The sequence below is a fragment of the Staurois parvus genome, unplaced genomic scaffold (genome assembly GCF_062004578.1).
Source record: "Staurois parvus isolate SC_StPar_1 unplaced genomic scaffold, SC_StPar_1.0 ptg000264l, whole genome shotgun sequence".
Classification (NCBI taxonomy): domain Eukaryota; kingdom Metazoa; phylum Chordata; class Amphibia; order Anura; family Ranidae; genus Staurois; species Staurois parvus.
Window position 1 is genome coordinate 9,948,737 of NW_028318060.1, and position 20,802 is coordinate 9,969,538.

The following is a 20,802-nucleotide window of genomic DNA, read 5'->3' on the forward strand; positions in this document are numbered from 1 at the left end:
GCCATTCAGTTGAACAGCTCTGCCTCTCTTCACACAGAGCCCGCGAGTGAGGAGAAGCAGAGCCGATCTGCGAGTTACACACAAGCACATCGCCCAAACATCACCCTGTCACAGTACCAGTGATCCACATCTGTCACAGTACCAGTGATCCACATCTGTCCCCGTGCCAGTGATCCATATCTGTGATCCACATCTGTCACAGTGCCAGTGATCCACATCTGTGATCCACATCGGTCACAGTGCCAGAGATCCACATCTGTCATAGTATCAGTGATCCACATCTGTCACAGTACCAGTGATCCACATCTGTCACAGTGCCAGTGATCCACATCTGTCACAGTGCCAGTGATCCACATTTGTCACAGTGCCAGTGATCCACATTTGTCACAGTGCCAGTGATCCACATCTGTCACAGTACCAGTGATCAACATCTGTGATACACATATGTCCCCATGTCAGTGATCCATATCTGTGATCCACATCTGTTACAGTGCCAGTGATCCACATCTGTCACAGTACCAGTCATTCCCATCTGTGATCCACATCTATCACAGTACCAGTGATCCACATCTGTCACAGTACCAGTGATCCACATCTGTGATCACATCTGTCAAAGTACCAGTGATCCACATCTGTAACAGTAGCAGTGATTCACATCTGCCCCCATGCCAGTGATCCACATCTGTCACAGTGCCAGTGATCCACATCTGTGATCCACATCTATCACAGTAGCGGTGATCCACATCTGTTACAGTACCAGTGATCCACATCTGTGATTCACATCTGTCAAAGTACTCATGATCCACATCTGTCACAGTACCAGTGATCCACATCTGTGATCCACATCTGTTACAGTGCCAGTGATCCACATCTGTCACAGTACCCATGAGCCACATCTGTCACAGAGCGAGTGATCTACATCTGTCACAGTACCCGTGATCCACATTTGTCACCACACCAGTGATCAACAACTGTCACTGTACCCATGATCCACATCTGTCACAGTACCCATGATCCACATCTGTGATCCACATCTGTTACAGTGCCAGTGATCTTCATCTGTCACAATACCCATGATCTACATCTGTCACAGTAACCATGATCCACATCTGTCGCCATATCCATGATCCACATCTGTCACCGTAGCCGTGATCCACATCTGTCACAATACCCGTTATCCACATCTGTCACTGTACCCGTGATCCACATCTGTCACAGTACCCATTATCCACATCTGTTACAGTACCCGCGATCCACATCTGTGATCCACATCTGTTACAGTGCCAGTGATCCACATCTGTCACCTTACCCGTGATCCACATCTGCCACCGTACCCATGATCCACATCTGTGATCCACATCTGTCACTGTACCCATGATCTACATCTGTCACAGTACCCCTGATCCACATCTGTCACAGTACCCCTGATCCACATCTGTCACCGTACCCGTGATCCACATCTGTCACAGTACCCATGATCCACATCTGTGATCCACATCTATCACAGTGCCAGTGATCCACATCTGTCACAGTAGCCATGATCCACATCTGTGACAGTGCCAGTGATCAACATCTGTCACAGTACCCGTGATCCACATCTACATCTGTACCAGTGAACATCAAAATGTATAAAAAATTATACACCAGCGAGGAGGCTTTCCTGATACTAAGTATGACGGATGAGAGTAGCGGGGAACTCTCTTTGTCAGACTCAGATTCTGAGTATGAGCCAATTGAAAGCAGTGGGCCAGCAACAGATTCCGAGGAGGAGAGAGTCCAAACAAAGAGGTTCAGGAGATCTGAGGAGGAGCAGGCATCCACCAGTAGCGTAGTTGTGATTACAAGCAGTGCAGCACTCCCAGAAGATAGGCAGGCATCCAAGGGTAATTCCATTGTCCTGGTGCTCCAGGGCCTTCACAATTGTGATAGGTAGTTAGGAAATAAGATGTGTAATTTATGCCTCCAGAACACCTGTAGGTCCTACTTGGATGTTGGGCCTCTATATGTGGCCAGGCTGTGGAAAAATCTTACATATGTGGTATTGCCATACTCAGGAGGAGTAGCAGAATGTATTTTGGGCTGTAATATTTGGTATGTACATTCTATGTGTTAGAAATATCTTATAAATGGACAACTTTGTGTAAAAAAATAAATTTTCATTTTCTTTCCACATTTTCTGAAAACCTGTGGAAAAAATGACATGTTCAAAAGACTCATTTTGCCTCGTAGAATATATATTGGGGTGTTTTCTTTCCAAAATGGGGTCATTTTGTGGGTAATTCCATTGTCCTGGTGCTCCAGGGCCTTCAAAAATGTGATAGGTAGTCAGGAATTGAGATGTGTAATTTATGCCTCCTGAACGCCTGTAGGTCCTGCTTGGATGTTGGGCCTCTGTATGTGGCCAGGCTGTGGAAAAGTCTTACACATACGGTATCCCCATACTCAGGAGGAGTAGCAGAACGTGTTTTGGAGTACAGCTGCAAGTATGCATATGGCGTGTGAGAGGAATAACCTATTAATATAACAGTTGTGTGAAAAAAAAACAAATTTTATTTACTTTCTTAATTTTCCAAAGAATTGTGGGAAAAAAATTACAGGTTCAAAAAACTCACCATGCATCTTACTAAATACCTTGGAATGCATGCTTTCCAAAAAGGGGTCATTTGTATTTGTACTAACCTGGCTTCTCAAGAAATGAGAGTACATCAGGTTTGATAAGGTGTGTTCACTTTTTTCAATGATTGGTACCATAGCTTATGGACTCTATAACTTCCACACAGGCCAAATAATACACACCGATTGGGATTATTTTTACCAAAGCAATGTACATTTTGGCCCAAATTTATGAAGAAAAATTACTTATTTGCAAAATGTTATAACAGAAATGAAGAAAAATGTGTCTTTTTCAATTTACAGCACAAAAAAATAAAAAACTCAGTGCTAATTAAATACCACAAAAAGAAAGCTCTATTTGTGTGAAAAAAAAAGAACAAAAATTTCATTTGGGTACAGTGTTGCATGACTGAGTAATTATCATTCAAAGTGTGAGAGTGCTGTAAGCTGAAAATTGATCTGGGCAGGAAGGGGGTAAAAGTGTCCTGTATTGAGGTGGTTAAAATCATACAGCTTCAAAGATGATGTGGTGTCCCACAAGTAATTTCACAGTTAACATCTGCTTCATCAGGGACCTTTTGGGACTATTCAAATAATGTTTTCCACAGTTATTACATGGCAATAGAATCATTAAGGTAGATAACATCTCTAATTTACAGAAGCTTATCATCACATCTGTTTGAATCTCAGTTATCACTACTTCCTGAGAAGGTGCAATATGTGTAGTTAAAATGCCCTCACCTCACCAAAACAGCAAGGGAGGGCTACCTGGACATTGGGCCAAGAAGAGAGGAGGAAGAAGCAGGCCACCACACAATAAATAAACAATAAATAAAAAATTATATATGCTTATCTCCTATGTGATAATTTATACATACTTACATGCTCCTATCCAGTTGGAATATGTTAAGGGGCCAGAGTGTGCACATACAATATAATAATGTAAAAACAGGAGAGGGAAAAACCATTAGCCCTACAAACACAAAAAAAAACAACCAAGATCCATGATCTGCAAAATGATCTCTCATCTATAAATAAAGTGAGCAACCCCATGGATGAGGGCCGCTTAATCCTAAAAAAAGGGACCCAGCTAATCCAGAGATAATGAACATAGCATGGTGTAACTCTCTACAGTTCCAAGTAAGCTAATACTCGTGAAGAGAGGATACATTTGTATAAAAAAGGAGGCATAACAGCAAAAATAAGTCACTTTGTGGTGATCAAGGGTCAATTAAATCCTCCAAACAAACCAAGTCTACTTAATTCCCATGAACTGGGGAAAGGCTACATCAATGATACCACAATGCTAATGATGTGATAGAAAGTAAAAGATATTCCACTAGAACAGTAAGTCTCTCCCAGTATGTAGGACCCAGTTATATTGTACCAGATATCAAACATTAATACTTACATATGGTATAGTTTTTCAAAATGTCCCAGTTACAGCGCAAACCTGCAGCAGCAGGGCCTACCTCTCCCCCTCCTCCCTAAATGGCCCCACCAGGCGGGGCACCACCGCCAAGACGTCTGGCACCAATTGACATCAGGCCGATGTGTAACTTCACGTTTGGCGCGGGTGCCCAGTAATAACACATGCGCCCACGCAGAAAATATCAAAGAAAGCAGACCAAAGAGCATGTGGAACGCAAACAAAAGGCGGAAATCCGTCTCCAAGCAATGGAGGAGAAATAGGTTAGTTCCCCGTATGATGGAAACCTCCAGGCGCCTGAATGTCCCTAATGCGGGAATAGAATAATCCAACCACACAAGGGAAACATTAGCACCATTCCAAGTTACAATGACTAATAGGAAAAAATGAAAAAAATAATATAAAAATATATAAAAAGATTATAACAAACATCTCAGATTGCACTAGCATAATTAGAGTACTCTCATATATGCACAGATTATATAATAACCCCCCCCCCAAATAATAATAATTAAAAAAAATACATATAGAAAATAAAGAATTATACCACAAATACACAATAGCAGTTAAATGGGCAACTACCCTTCTCACCAAGAAAAAAAAAACTACAAACAAGGAAACCAAAGAACACCTAACTGGCCTAATATGTGGCAATACCAGAACTGCTACAATTTTATAAAAAGGGTTTAAACGTAAATGCAGTATTAAAGTCAGGATTATCAATTATCAAAGGCCCCCCTCTGGGGGTCCTGATGGATCCTCTCTATGGCAAAGAATGTAATAACCTTAGGATCATATCCATGTAATAGTCACACATGCTTGCCAATAGGTGTAGAATGCAGCCCTGCATCAATATACACTGTTCAAAAAAATTCAGATCTCAATGGGGAAAATATCATGCTGGATATCAATACTGATATGGACTGAGTAATGTGTTAGGATTGTAAGGATGCCCCATCGTTTGATGGAAATAAAAATTATCAACCTACAGTGGACTGAATTCAAAGACACCCTAAAAATCAAAGTGAAAAAATGATGCAGCAGGCTAGTCCATTTTGCTGAAATGTCATTGCAGCAACTCACAATGGTACTCAGTAGTTTTTTATGGCCCCCACCTACTTGTATGCATGCCTGGCAATGCCGGGGCATGTTTTTAGTGAGCCAACAGATGGTGTCCTGGGGTATTTCCTCCCAGATCTGGATCAGATCATCACTGAGCTCCTGGACAGTCCGAGGTGCAACCTGGTGGAGTTGAATGGACAGAAACATGATATCCCAGGGGTGTTCTATTAGAATTAGGTCAAACGAGCATGGGGGCCATTCAACGGTATCAATTCCTTCATCCTCCAGGAACTGCCTGCATACTCTCATCACATGAGGCCGGGCATTGTCGTGCAACAGGAGGAACCCAGGACCTACTGCACCAGCATAGGGTCTCACAATGGGTCCAAGGATATCATACCTAATGACAGTCAGGGTGTTATTGTCTAGCCCAGCAATGGGCAAACTACGGCCCGCGGGCCATATACGGCCGGCGGGCCTTTTAATCCGGCCCGCGGAGCTAGGCTCCCGCTAGGCTCCTCTCACAGTCCGCCCTGAAGACCGGTGTAGCATGAAAATCTGTCTACTATGAGGATCTGTCTCCCTCGACGTATCTGCGCATGTGCCGGAGATCGCCGATCGGCTGCTAATGCCTGAAACTGGCACATGCGCAGATACGTCGAGGGAGACAGATCCTCATAGGAGACAGATTTTCATGCTACACCGGAACGGCGAGAGGAACGCGCGGAGCAAAGGTAAGTGAATTGACACAGGGGGGACTTGGGGACTTAATATGGGGGATGAATTACTATGGGGGATGAATTACTATAGGGGGGATGAATTACTATATGGGGGATGAATTACTATAGGGGGGATGAATTACTATAGGGGGGATGAATTACTATATGGGGGATGAATTACTATGGGGGATGAATTACTATAGGGGGGATGAATTACTATATGGGGGATGAATTACTATGGGGGATGAATTACTATGGGGGATGAATTACTATATGGGGGATGAATTACTATGGGGGATGAATTATTATATGGGGGATGAATTACTATGGGGGATGAATTACTATGGGGGATGAATTACTATATGAGGGATGAATTACTATGGGGGATGAATTACTATGGGGGATGAATTACTATATGGGGGATGAATTACTATGGGGGATGAATTACTATGGGGGATGAATTACTATATGGGGGATGAATTACTATATGGGGGATGAATTACTATGGGGGATGAATTACTATATGGGGGATGAATTACTATATGGGGGATGAATTACTATGGGGGATGAATTACTATGGGGGATGAATTACTATGGGGGATGAATTACTATATGGGGGATGAATTACTATGGGGGATGAATTACTATATGGGGGATTAATTACTATGCTTACTATGGGGGAATATTACTATACTTACTATGGATGACACATACACATCATTCATCTACTCTTGGTCCGGCCCCCGGGTCCAATATATGAACCCATTGCGGCCCTCAAGTCAAAAAGTTTGCCCACCCCTGGTCTAGCCTGTAGAGGTCTGTGTGTCCCTCCATGGATATGCCTCCTTAGACCATCACTGACCCACCACCAAAGTGGTCATGCTGAACAATGTTACAGGCAGCATAAAGTTCTCCATGGCTTCTCCACACCCTTTCATGTCTGTCACGTGTGCTCAGGGTGAACCTGCTCTAATTTGTGAAAAGCACAGAGTGCCAGTGGCAGACCTGCCAATTCTGGTGTTCGATTGCAACTACCAATCGAGCTCTATGGTGCCGGGCAGTGAGCATAGGGCCCACTAGAGGATGTCGGGCCCTCAGACCACCCTCATGAAGTCTGTTTCTGATTGTTTGGTCAGAGACATTCACACCATTGGCCTGCTGGAGGTCATTTTGTAGGGCTCTGGCAGTGCTCATCCTTTTCCTCCTTGCACAAAGGAGCAGATACCAGTTCTCCTGATGGCTTAAGGAGCTTCTCCAGCCCTGTCCAGCTTTCCTAGAATAACTGCCTGTCTCCTGAAATCTCCTCCACAATATTGAGACTGTGCTGGGAGACACAGCAAACCTTCTGAAAATGGCACGTACGTGCCATCCTGGAGGAGTTTGACTGCCTGTGAAACCTCTTTAGGGTCCAGGTATCGCCTTATGCTACCAGTACTAACACTAACCCTAGTCAAATGCAAAACTAGTGCAAAACAGAAAAGATGAGTAGCAAAAAAATGTCAGTGGCCTCCACCTGTAAAACCATTCCTGTTTCAGGGGCCATCTCATTGTTGCCCATCTAGTGCAACTGTTGTTAATTTAATTTTAACTGATTAACAACACCTCTGCTACTTAACTGAGCAGATCAATATCCCAGGAGTTTAATTGACTTGATGCTATAGTAGTGGTGTAGGTGGTCCTGAACCCATCTTCTGATTGCCCAAGTCATCAAATAAACTATCCCAGTGGTCTGACAATCAGCATAATGTTTAGATCTCAACATTTCCCCATGGGGGAGGGGGAAACAATGTCCCTCCTGAATCCATGGACAATAATCACAGCTCCCACATCTGTAAGTTCCCACCCTCAATGGGGTGTCTGCCATGATGTCAGAAGGCAGATAGTGGCTGTGAACTAGATTGTCGCGTAGTGAATACGACTTCAGGATGATTGTGAACAAATTGAGAAACAACTTCATCCTCTGTGAGTTATGCATAAGAATATTCCAAAAAAGATCTTGATGGGCACTAAATCTAGTAATCACTTTCATAGTGCCTAACTTCAATTATGGTTTGGAGGAAAAAATTAAGTCCTCGCTTTGCCATTACTTGGCTTTCTGATAAGATTTGTTAAGAAGTTTTTTTACTATACCAACAGACTAACAATCTATCCCTTAGTGCTTTAGCTTCACTCTCGAAATCACTTTCTTTGGTACAATTCCTCTGCAGTCTTAAAATTGACTGCATGGTATACTTATTAGAGGGGCTGAGTGGGCACTAGAAACATGGAGTATTGTATTACTCTCTGTCTCCTTACAGTATAGCATGGTATACAAGGACCCATCAGGGTTAGCCAGAAGGTGTAGATCCAAAAACGGAATATGCCGCTGGCTTGCCTGCATGGTAAATTTTAAATTGCAATCACTGTTTTATATGTGGGACATGAAGCCCAACAACATATCATAGGTACCTGTCCAAATAACGAGAACGTGATCAGTAAAAATAGAATAGTCAACAGTGACATTTTGAGCTAGATGAAGATCTATTTCAAGCTGTTCCTAGCTTGATAAAGATCCACATGGCTTGAAATGTCACTTTTACTGCAGCTACTATATTTTGTACTACTGCTTTTAAAGAATTGAAGTCAAACTTTTAACACAAAAAAAGACCCTTGCAAGGGTTAAATGCTCATTTTTAGGAGCAGAGGAATAAGGTGTAATATTTTCTATATTTCTCCTTCTACCAGGCTCTCTCATCTGTGTGAATGGCCCCCACAGCCTCCTTTCTAAGGCTGTCTGGGTCAAAGTCACACTCTTACCTGCTCATGTACTGTGCAGAGCAGGACCCTGATATCCCTGCATTGTACATGAAGATGTCAAGGGACCGCCCACAGTCTGTAGCAACAGAGAGAAGAGGAGAATGCTGGCTTGTAGATGATAAGTATTGTTCATGTCCATTAGGGATCACATGAATGAACAAATTGGAAACAAGCAGTTATGAAACACCTGTTTTTTTGAAGCAGCTGTTGGTTTTCCTGTGTGCCTCTCCTGCTGTCAGCATTAGCAATGCCATATGACAGGCAGCCACTTTGTAGGCATTATTGGCAGTTCTGGAACCACACACACAAGTATTATAACAGTATTATTTAGATCAAAGGGTATCAGAGACAGAATGAGAAGATGGCCTAGATCAGTGGTCGGCAAGCCGCGGCTCGCGAGCCACATGCGGCTCTTTACACACTTCAATGCGGCTCTTCTGTGTGCCGGGCGCCCGCTCCCCTCCCTCCTCTCGGGCGGCCGCCCCAAAAGTCAGGACTCTGCAGCTAGCCCAGCAATGGGCAAACTACGGCCCGGCGGACCTTTTAATCCGGCCCGCGGAGCGTGGCAAACATGGGCTGTCAGGATGTAGGCGGGGCAGGGTGACGAACTCTTCTCCTCTCACAGTCCGCCCTGAAGACCGGAACGGCGTGGGAACACGGCAAGAGGAACGCGCGGAGCAAAGGTAAGTGAATTGACACAATATGGGGAATGAATTACTATAGGGGGGATGAATTACTATATGGGGGATGAATTACTATGGGGGATGAATTACTATAGGGGGGATGAATTACTATATGGGGGATGAATTACTATATGGGGGATTAATTACTATGGGGGATGAATTACTATATGGGGGATGAATTACTATGGGGGATGAATTACTATATGGGGGATTAATTACTATATGGGGGATGAATTACTATATGGGGGATGAATTACTATATGGGGGATGAATTACTATAGGGGATGAATTACTATATGGGGGATGAATTACTATGGGGGATGAATTACTATATGGGGGATGGATTACTATGGGGGATGAATTACTATGGGGGATGAATTACTATATGGGGGATGTATTTTCAGTTTTAAAAATGTGGCTCTCAAAATAAATTTCAATTGTGGTTTTGGCGAGATTTGGCTCAGTTGAAAAAAAGGTTGCCCACCACTGGCCTAGATGAAAGGCAGCAGATACTATATAATATTCACTTTTAGTTTTGTCAATCAAGTGACTATAGAATGCTTTAGTAAAATTAGTTTTAGAAGAATGCAAGGAGTAGAAACTGGTTTGAAAAACAATCAACAAATGTTCAGTTGGATAAAAGGTTATAGAGCAAGCCAGTCTCCAAACAAAAAACAGAACCCCATTCCCTAATGCATACTAGGCATCTCCAACATCACTAGTAATGTTGCTGCCTGCAGGCCTATTTCCTGCTGCAGCCCCTGCAAAGATCTTGTGCCCACCTGCCTCACATGTGCCAGTGCTTTGGCCTGGCTTATGGTAACTTGGGCACTGCACTATAGTAGGGGGGGCAGTGTCACATGTTCCACCATTTTTAAAAGTACTGGGATTTTTAACCAGAAGGCAGGGGAGCTATTCGTAAACTAAGGCACCAGAGGATACCCAGCATGCTGTGTCCCATCATGGCCAGGCTGTCTGACCAGGGGCATATAAGACTCAGCCCCATCTTCGGCAGACACAGACTGGCTTTCTTCAACTGGTCTTACTATTCATCACAGGAGGTCTCTTGCTTCCTTCTCTAGGAGCCCACTTTATTGTGACACCCCACACTAGGTAAAAACTTGAGAAGCGTATAGTCCTCTAACTGACCTTATTCAGTATGTAATTGACAGGTACTAAACTCTACCCCCCTAATTATTAATGACACCCCTGTACATCTGAAAATGTAGAGTATTTATGGTTGCGTGAAACTACATGATGCCAGAGCACCATGCAGTTCTTTGTGGCTATCCTGTGGGTGTGTTTTGGAAAATAGGTCAGGGACCTTTTCCCTGCATTTCTCTCAGGTACAGCAGCCCATTCAAATGAATAGGCTGCTGTGCCCACACAAACCAAGCCTGCAGGACCTGCAGTAGTAGGAACCTAGACTTAATGTTCAGCTGTACAAAAACTGTTTTTGGTGGTGGTTTGGTGGTGGTTCACCTGTTTAATCTTTGGTTGTAAGAAACAATAGCTAGCAAAGCACAGACTTGAGGGATTCTAAAGTCCTGTGTACAGGACATAAAATAGACTAAAAATTGTATTCTCTTCTAGCATATTACAATGTAAGGAAATAACATTGCACAATTATATTCAAGATAGCTATTCTTTAAAAACTAAAATCAACAAGAGTATTAGCTGTCCAATGCCAGTTACTGGGTCATGTCAAAGCTCATCTTGAACTCCTTCCTCACAAATTGCTATTGAGCATTTACTAAGTTGGGCTGACTTACTGGCTAATAGAGACTGGCTGGGGGGCAAGAAGGGGTGCCAACACACTATAAAGTGCCTGCCAGAAGGGTCCAGCATTTGGCCATAATGTCAGTCTTTTTGAGACTGCTGCAGGTACATGCAAGCAGCTCTAAAAAGAGCGTATATTGTTTACTGTACATAATATCAAATAATGCATAATAAAGATAAACAACATTGAAATCATGTGTAGTAAGGATGAACAGCAGTCATAGAAAAATAGATATAATATTGTTAAACTAGTTTCCAGTCCTGAAGATTTTGGTAATTAAGAATTTAACAAGTGGGCATAGAGGTAGATGAATTCATTTTAAATGTATGAGATATAAGATATACAGTACATGCAATAAGCCACAAGACTTTTTCAGTGGCAGGTAAGGTGTGCATGGAGACAGACTGCTTTAAAATGTATTGTTATACATACTAATAATGTAAATAACTAACTAAAAAATACATCAAATTAGCCATGTTTAAGTGCAGATACTGTATATAATACAATCAGAGATTACTAAATCCCTGAACTCCTATCCCCTATTTTTATGATCTTTACTCTAATTTCTGAACTTTTCCATTTTGATGTATCTATAGATAAATGGCAATTCAAAATTTAGTTTTAATAATCCAGAGCTCAGAAATTTTCTGCGATATGAAGAAGCAGCATCTGATGCCGGAGCCTCTACCTTTGCTGGGCCATTGGATGTTATTGCCAGAGTCACAGAGGAGCTGACAGGTAAAACAAATCTTTTTTACTCACATGCTAAATGCATGCCATTAGACATATGGATATGGGCTGTTTAATAGGCATCTAAATGCCATCCTGTTCTACACTGCTTAGAAAAACAGAATATTGAAACTGGGGTTAGAACAGTTTAAAGGCATGTAATCTGCCTCTTGAGCAGATAGGGCTTATGTGCCTTTGGTTCTTTATCTGGTTGCACTGGGCACTAGAAGCTGTGTAATACGGTTGTGCTCAAAAGTTTGTATACCCTGGCAGAAATCATTTTGGGTATTGATGTTGAAAATATGACTGATCATGTCAAAAAATTGTCTTTTATTTAGAGGAGGGGGTAATGTGTGGTATACGTATTCTAATGTTGAACCTGAAAGGATAGTAGAAGCATCCCCCCCAAATAACCCCTTATCGGAAAGTAGACAATCCAAAGTATTTGCTAGAGGGCACGGTGAGTATTTTGCAGACCTCATTTGTTGCCACAAGGTTTTTGAAATTGAAAAAAGAAAATGAAAATTTATTTTTTCTTTTCTTTTTCTCTTTTTCAAAACCTTGATATCTGAAAAATACTCACCATACCTCTTATCAAGTTCCTTGTGGTGTCTACCCTTCAAAAGGGGTCACTTTGGGGGTGTTTTTACTATCCTAGCACTTTAGAGCCTCTGAAACTGTGATAGGTAGCGACATGAGGAAATATGCCCTTTGAAAGCCTAATGTGGCTATTGAATTTTGGGGGCTTGTATGCACTGAGGCTGCCAAAAAGTCTCTCACGTGTGGTACACACATACTTGGGAGAAGTAGCAAAATGTGTTTTGGGGTGTTATTCCACATATACCCATGACATGTGTGCACGTCGCTCTGCCTGTAGATACCACCCGCACATTACAAGTACTGTGGGCGGTCAGCAAGTGGTTAAGGACAGTGATCATATGAAGCTATTTATTATCATATAGTTGTTTGGCTATTTTTTAAATGATGATGATAACAGAAATCCCCCAAATGGCAATGATCAAAAGTTTACATACCCTGGAATGTTTGGCCTTGATACAGACACAAGGTGACACACGGGTTAAAATGGCAATTAAAGGTTAATTCCCCACATCTGTGGCTTTTTAAATTGTAATTAGTGTCTGTGTATGAATAGTCAATGAGTTTGTTAGTTCTCACATGGATCCACTGAGCAGGCTAGATACTGAGCCATTAGGATCAAAAACAAAGATCAGAAGATCTGCCTAACAAGGTAATGGAACTTTATAAAGATGGAAAAGGATATAAACAGATATACAAAGCCTTGTATATGCCAGTCAGTACTGTTCAATCAAAATTCAGGGATCTCTTGATACCAAACCAAGGTCAGGTAGACCAAGAAAGATTGCAGCTACAACTCCCAGAAAAATTGTTTGGGATACAAAGAAAAACCCACAGGTAACCTCAGGAGAAATACAGGCTGCTCTGGAAAAAGACAGTGTGATTGTTTTAAGGAGCACGATTTGATGATACTCAAACAACAATGAGCTGCATGGTTGAGTTTCCAGAATGTAGCCTTTACTGCACCAATGCCACAAGAAATCCTGGTTACAATATGCCTGACAACACCTTGACATGACTCGCAGCTTCTGGCTCACTGTAATCTGAAGTGACAAGACCAAAATAGAGCTTTATGGTAACAACCATAAGCGCTATATTTGGAGAGGAGTCAACAAGGCCTATAATGACAAGAATCCCATCCCCAGAGTGAAGCATGGTAGTGGTTTACTGATGTTTTGGAGGTGTGTGAGCTCTAAAGGCACGGGGAATCTTGTGAATATTGATGTCAAGATGAATACAGCATGTTATCAGAAAATACTGGCAGACAATTTGCATTTTGCACATTAGATGATCTTGGACTTTCCAGCATGACAATGACCCTAAGCACAAGGTCAAGTTGACCCTCCAGTGGTTACAGCAGAAAAAGGCAAAAGTTCTGAAGTGGCCATCACAGTCTCCTAACATTAATATTATCAAGCCACTCTGGGGAGATCTCAAACATGCAGTTTATGCAAGACGACAAAAAACTTTGCATGACCTGGAGGCATTTTGCCAAGATGAATAGGCAACTATACCACCTGCAAGAATTCGGGGCCTCATAGACAACTATTACAAAAGGCTGCACGCTGTCATTGATGCTAAAGGGGGTAATACACAGTAAGAACTAAGGGCATGCATACTTTTGAACGGGGTCATTTAACCACTTGCCCTCCTGAGGATTTACCTCCCTTAATGACCAGGCCTCTTTTTGCTACTCGGCGCTGCACTAATTCAACTGATAATTGCGCGGTCATGCAACGCTGCACCCAAACAAAATTTACGTCCTTTTTTCACACAAATAGAGCTTTCTTTTGGTGGTATTTGATCACCTGTGTGCTTTTTATTTTTCACGCAATAAACAAAAAAGACCAAAAATTTTGAAGAAAAACGATATTTTTTACTTTCAGCTATAAAAAATATATAGTAAACTCAAAATTAGTTATAAATTTAGGCCAAAATGTATTATGCTACATGTTTTTGGTAAAAAAATCCCAATAAGTGTATATTGATTGCTTTTTGTGAACGTTATAGCGTCTACAATCTATGGTATAGATACTGCAATTTACGCAATTTTTCTGCTATACAGTGCTGCACTAGTTTAACGGACAATTGCGCGGTCATGCAATACGGTACATAAATTAAATTTATGTCCTTTTTTTCACACAAATAGAGCTTTCTTTTGGTGGTATTTGATCACCTGTGCGTTTTTTATTTTTTGCGCTATGAAAAAAAATGTCTGATAATTTTGAGAAAAAAAAACAATATTTTGTACTTTTTGCTATAAAACATGTCCAGTAAAAAAAAATTTAAAAATCAAATTTCGTCATACATTTCGGCCAAAATGCATTCTGCGACTTATGGCGGCGATCAGCGACTTATGGCAGAACTGCGCGACTGCGGCGGACATTCTGACATTGGGGGGGAACTGACTTGGGGTCACTGACATCCCCAGTGACACCAATACAGTGATCAGTGCACTGAAAGGGTTAACTGTGTGAGGGGAGTGTTTTACTACGGGGCGGGTGTGTGTACTGCAGGGAGACATGCAGATCGGGACAGAGAAACTCATTTCTCCTGGTCTGCGTGTCAGGAACTGTCAGGGAAGTGACAGAAAGCAGAGCTACTGCAGCCCTGCTCTCTGTCACTGATTGCCGCAAATCGCCGGGACATGGCTGATAACAACCGGCTGTGACCCGGCGACTGACACCCGCGGCTGAGATCGGCGGTGAAGGTAGGGCGGCGGTGCGCCTTGCGCACACCCCCTACCTGTTTTGAAACAGCACGTTTTAACACGTGCTTTTGCCCAGCCGTGCTGCCCTGCCACCGTTTTTATACAGTGGCTGGGCGGCAAGTGGTTAATTTGTTTACTTGTTGCCATGTTTTCTTTTATGTTTGTGCCATTCTGTTATAACCTACTGTTGAATGTGAATCCCATAAGAAATAACATAAATGTGTTTTGCCTGCTCACTCATGTTTTCTTTAAAAATGGTACACACTGTATACCAATTCTCCAAGGGTATGCAATCTATTGAGCACAACTGTATAAAGGAAAGTACATATATAAACCTTTGAATGCCAGAGCAGTGTAGTAACTTAATGGAATAATTTACCTATTCATCATGATAATTTTGGCATTATGGATGCCTATTTGATGTAGATAATTATGAAATATTTTGAAGACAATTATTTGTAGAAATTTTATCTCCTGGTGACATTCAGCAGACTCCCCCTGAGTAGCTTTCCACCTAGTCACCCAAGGATATGCTGCTTACTGCAACCTCTGTATAACAGCATTAAAGACATAGTGGGCACATTTCCTGTTAGTATTGTTCAGGGCCTTCATTATTACTGTGTTCATTGGGGGCTACATGCTTTCACATGTAGCACTTGCCTAGCAGGAGCTGATATGATGGGTTCTCTGTTCTGCCATGACTCTTTAAACTGCTCGGACCCCACTGAGACACCTGTGTAACTTAAAAGTTAATATGCTACCACTCTATAATACTACACAGAAAACAGGCAACAAGCAACTGGATGGGAGACCGAAAGGAAGTATTATGGCAAAGCAGTTAAACAATGCATGAAACTATGAACATGCAATTTAAATATTTTTAAAAATACTTTGATTTAATGTTGTGATGCTACACCAAACTAAAACTGATGCAAACAGGGTTAAGAGTATTGGTATTAACTAATCCAAAAATAAAGGTGCTTGTGTGCACACTACACATGCAAACCCAATGGGTGGGCGTACGTGTTCCTAACAAAGGGGTACCCCTGGAGGTTACTATAAGTACTTGGAGCCTGATTATTAATATTAGCCAGCTTTCACTGGGGCCCTTCTTTAAGGTGATGCACATATAGTTGTCCCTTTAAGAGTGTGCAACTAATTGCTGGTGGGCTGCTAAACAAGGAGCAATTTCTATTGCATGATTTGTGTAAGTGTTAAGAATAACACAGATGCTTCAGCTCACCGCTCCTGGTACACAGGATTCTGGTCCAGATCACTTGGCAGTCTGCTGTCCTCAGGTACCAGGGATCTAGTGACTCAGTCCACACAAACAGGTTCTCATAAGGCTCAGTCTCTCAGCTCTGGTCCTTGCTGGTTCTCTTTTGCAGTAAACACTCATGGCATACTTATGATTAAGAAATAAACCAGACATTAATTACATAGTATACCCCTAGTAGTGGAATACACAAGATTTGAATGTATGACTAGAAAGATATATAGTTGTGATGGTCATTTTTGGAAAAGTGAATGTTATAGTATGTACCCAGCCTATTGCTTAGGCCCTAGGTTTTAAATAACTCAACTGGAAACAATAAAGGCAAGAATGTTATAGACTTTTCTAATACTCGGCCTGTCCTTCAGTTAACTAGTATTTATCACCTAGGAAAAATGGCATATATGGTATATTTTATTTTTGCTGCTACTAGAATGCTAGAATTTCATCCTTTAACATCTTGTCAAAATAGTCAGTAGCCAAGTATTTACTTAGAACAGTGACCTGATATTTCCCTATTAAGTTACTGCATATTTAGGGAGAAAGCAAAATGTGTTCCTTTGACACATATACTTGGATGAGTCACATACTTCTCATTTTAATTTAGTCATAGAGAGTTATTTAACTAGTAATTTCATAACAGAGCAGCTCATCCCAAAGTTTGGCATAAATCACAGAGCATAACTTTTCCTTACTCTTTTGCCACATTCAGTATTTGGAATGCAATTTAAATTCTTATAAAGGAAACAGCAGGGAAGTTATGTGAATGATTCTTATTTTTTCTTAATTTGTCAGTTAAAAAAAAAAACTTGTAAGATTGTTTGGCTTTTGATCCATATGATAAATATGTATTAAATAAATATAGGCACCCTAAAAATATTTAAAGTCAGTTTATATACTTCAGATTCTCACTGCTGTAAAAAAAAGCCTGCACTTCACAATCAGTGAAAACATTATTTATATGAAATGCCAGATCAAAATAATATCAGCACATTTGACTAAAGATACTTTTCAAATCATAACCAAAGTTACTTTGTAACAAATTATAACCAAAGTTACTAAAGAGAGCCTAAAAAATTAAAACAAAACAGCAATGACAACTAAGCTAAGCTACAATATAATAAATGTTTGTTTTGGGGTTTGTTACTTCTTTAAGGTCAATCTATCATTATAATATGAAAGGTTTCTTTGAATATACTTTCTAGTTTAGAAGAAAAAAATGTTTTTAAATAATAACATGCCACATTAAAAAAAAGAGCTGTAGGTATAAAGTTCAGACACTTTTAGTACCCATTTTTTTTTTAGATGAATGTCAGGCCAATCTGAAAGGCAAAGCTCAGGCACGTTTGGGTCCTCACATTCCTAAAGCTCATCAATATGATGGACTGCCTCACTGGCAATTAGTAAAGTGCAGTAGGCAGGAAGGAGCAGACAAGCTTTGGCATTGGGATATGCAATAGCTTTGTCTGTCTGAATGGCCTGAAATCTGCTTTAAAAGCAGGTATTAGAGGCTGTTGCCTATAGATACTTGCACTTTATACCAGCAGGATTTTTATGTATTTGTTTTTTTTAGGACAGATTCTCTTTATATCTTAACTTAAGCTGCATTTTTTCTAAATGATGAAATACATGTTTTTGTGCTTATCACAATAAACCTCAAGCAATTAACAACTATCCCTTCAAAATTAAAGCAAAATAAAAAAAAAATGAGCCATTGCTGCCATTGCTTCCCACATGAAAGATGTTATTTTCCTAGATCTCATTGATCTATGACTTCAGTTTTTACTTACTAGCCTGAAACAAGCACAAAGCCCATGATTTACTCAGTAGTAAGCTGTAAAACTATAGAATGAGAATGACAACCAAGGAGCTAGCAACCTCAAAAAATATAGGCCAGCCAAGGCAACTCCCATTATTCTAGCATGGCAGGTTTACTTTAAGCACTGTTTTAAATGAAAAAAAAGAAAAAAGGCAGATGCATGTGACTGTACACGCTTGTTCAGCTAAGTCCTCAGATTCTGCAGAAAACAAACTATTTTGAGTCTTCTCATGAGGTAAACCATAAAAGAGGACAGGTCAGTGGTTCAGAAGTCACTGCATACAGTTGAAAACGTTTGAGTATATCATCCATGGGATTGCTTTGCTTTCCCATATTAGGTGCTTGATGATTAACTAATACTAAGCACTAATAATACTAAAATACCATGTGTTCTATCTGCTGTTATTATGTTCTAGAATTTGGCATCTTATGAACTTGCATGGCCAAAGTTGTGTTTTTAAAAAAGAGATTGAAGCCTAATTTATAGAGAATTTTTATTCTTATAGCCAGCTACTACTAAAAACGTTTGCCCAAAGCGTGTAAGTGGATAAGTATATGAAGTTGATGTGGGGCTCAGCCCTGCACCATCTGCTACACTTTAGGATGGGCTGATCTTTTCAATTTGTGTTAGAATTGCAGTTGAAATGAAAATACATTTATAAAGAGTTACTGACTGTTGGCTGGAATTGCTCTTACTACATGTGATAATAATTGACTAGCATTGTACCTGCATGAAAAATAGGAATAATAATTTTAATATATTGCATGCTCTGTTTCCTTAGGTATTTCACAGAACCAGACTTCCAGCATATATGTTATTGATAAAGTTTACTACAGTGAATTTTACAACTATCCCACAGTTCTCAAACCAATGCTTAACTTCACCACACATGTAAGTTAACATGATCTGTGACACACTTTCTATGCATTATCAGCATTTGCACACCATTTTAACCTAGAATTACCTTATGTAAGTATTTATTAGAATGAAAAAACATGATTTCTCTTTATCTCATTCTATCCACATTCCATCATCTACATAAAAATGTTGTACTTATCTGGAGTGTATATATACCATACATGAGGTTTGGATGATGAGTACAGCACACACAACATCAATGGTTCACAAATGTTCTCAACAAAGGGTCATTTCAGACCTTTTGGGGGGCTGGGCTGCTGCCAGTGAGACTAAAGAAATGCATCATGTCAGTGGTAGTAATAAGTGAAAGCACTAGTGCCCAATAGTTGGGGAAAATAGTACCCCTTGTTTCGGATCAGTGAGAGGAATAATGCCACATTGTTGATGTACATAGGAGGAATAGTGCCCAATCATCAGAAGTAATAGTTTTCCATGTTTAGGATCAGGGTGAGGAATAGTGCCCCATTATTGTTGTTAGAGGGAAGAATAGTGCCACATTGTTGATGTACGTGGGAGAAAAAGTGCTCCATTGTCAGTGCTAGTGGGAGGAATATTTCCACAAGAACTGGAAAGCAAAGGGCTACAATACCAATAGTAGCAATAGTTCTCCAAATTTCAGGCACAATGCTGATGGTGAAGCCACTCTTCTAATCTCAAATTACTAGGTAAAATTAAATCTAAAACACACAAGGAAGGAGAATATAAGAATACACCATCACAATGACATTAGACTAAATAGACAGAATACACTTACTTGGATCAGTATCTGAATCACCTCAAACTGTGTACTACAGCTTACTAAATATGGTAGTGTAGGTGCTGAGGTCTCCCTCTGTCTGTGTTGAGCACTGCTCCCATTATTAACTGCAGCTGCTTGCTGTACGCCAAATATATCCCTATGTGCAGTTATCCCTTTTACAGATGGACCCTCTAGACAACCACAACGCTCTATTTCCTGACATATATGACCATAATTGTAGCCATAGCAGGTCATAGTTTTTTTTAGGCTAGCCTGATTTAGCTTTTGTGTTCATGAATTTAGTAAAAAATATTCCAGTTCATTAGGTGTGAGGGACCGCCGAGGGGCACCACTAGCACTCCACTGGTCAGGCGTGCCCAGAGCGCGGAGTCTAAGCCCCATGGTACTTGTTCACCAGGGCCCCTGATGGTGGGGATGGACTTGTAGTACCCCGAGACCAGGTCGCCACTACTGAGCACACCTGTCAGTGGTAGGGGTGTTCGCCAGGGGCTCCAACCAGGGAGAGCCAGGTGTGAGGAGGTCGGGTGACCCCGATGGGATGGATGGATGGCTGAGCAAGTGCGAAGTCAGACAGGCCGAGTTGGTAACGTAGAGGGCGGTAAGGTACAAGGGAGCAGGCAGAGAATCGTCGGGTCACACGCCAGGTCAACAACAGTAGGTCAGATCTAATGAGGGGCATCCAGGGAGAGAGGTCAGGCAAAGCAAGGGTCTGGGCAGGAGAAATCAGCAGGTCAAGAACAATCCGGGTCAATTAACTTACAAGGCACAGGTTCAGAATCACAGGAAGCAGGTAAGACCAGAAGGCAACAAAATGACAGCTCAGGGACATTTAAATATCCCGCCCTGCGCTGCCATTGGTGCTTCTACTGCGCATGCGCGAACTCGAACGCCGCGGCCGGCCCGGACCTAGTGC

At 41.2% G+C, this 20,802-nt stretch overlaps 1 protein-coding gene across 1 annotated transcript in view; it reads left to right on the forward strand.

Annotated features, from left to right (window-relative positions):
- The window catches only part of LOC149459306 (CD109 antigen-like), a 188,596-nt gene that overhangs the window by 50,171 nt on the left and 117,623 nt on the right, over positions 1-20,802 (forward strand). Inside the window, exons 10-11 of the mRNA XM_089681386.1 lie at positions 11,679-11,820; positions 18,993-19,102. Of these exons, the coding sequence (XP_089537512.1) occupies positions 11,679-11,820; positions 18,993-19,102 (252 nt within the window). The remainder of the gene's footprint in view (positions 1-11,678; positions 11,821-18,992; positions 19,103-20,802) is intronic.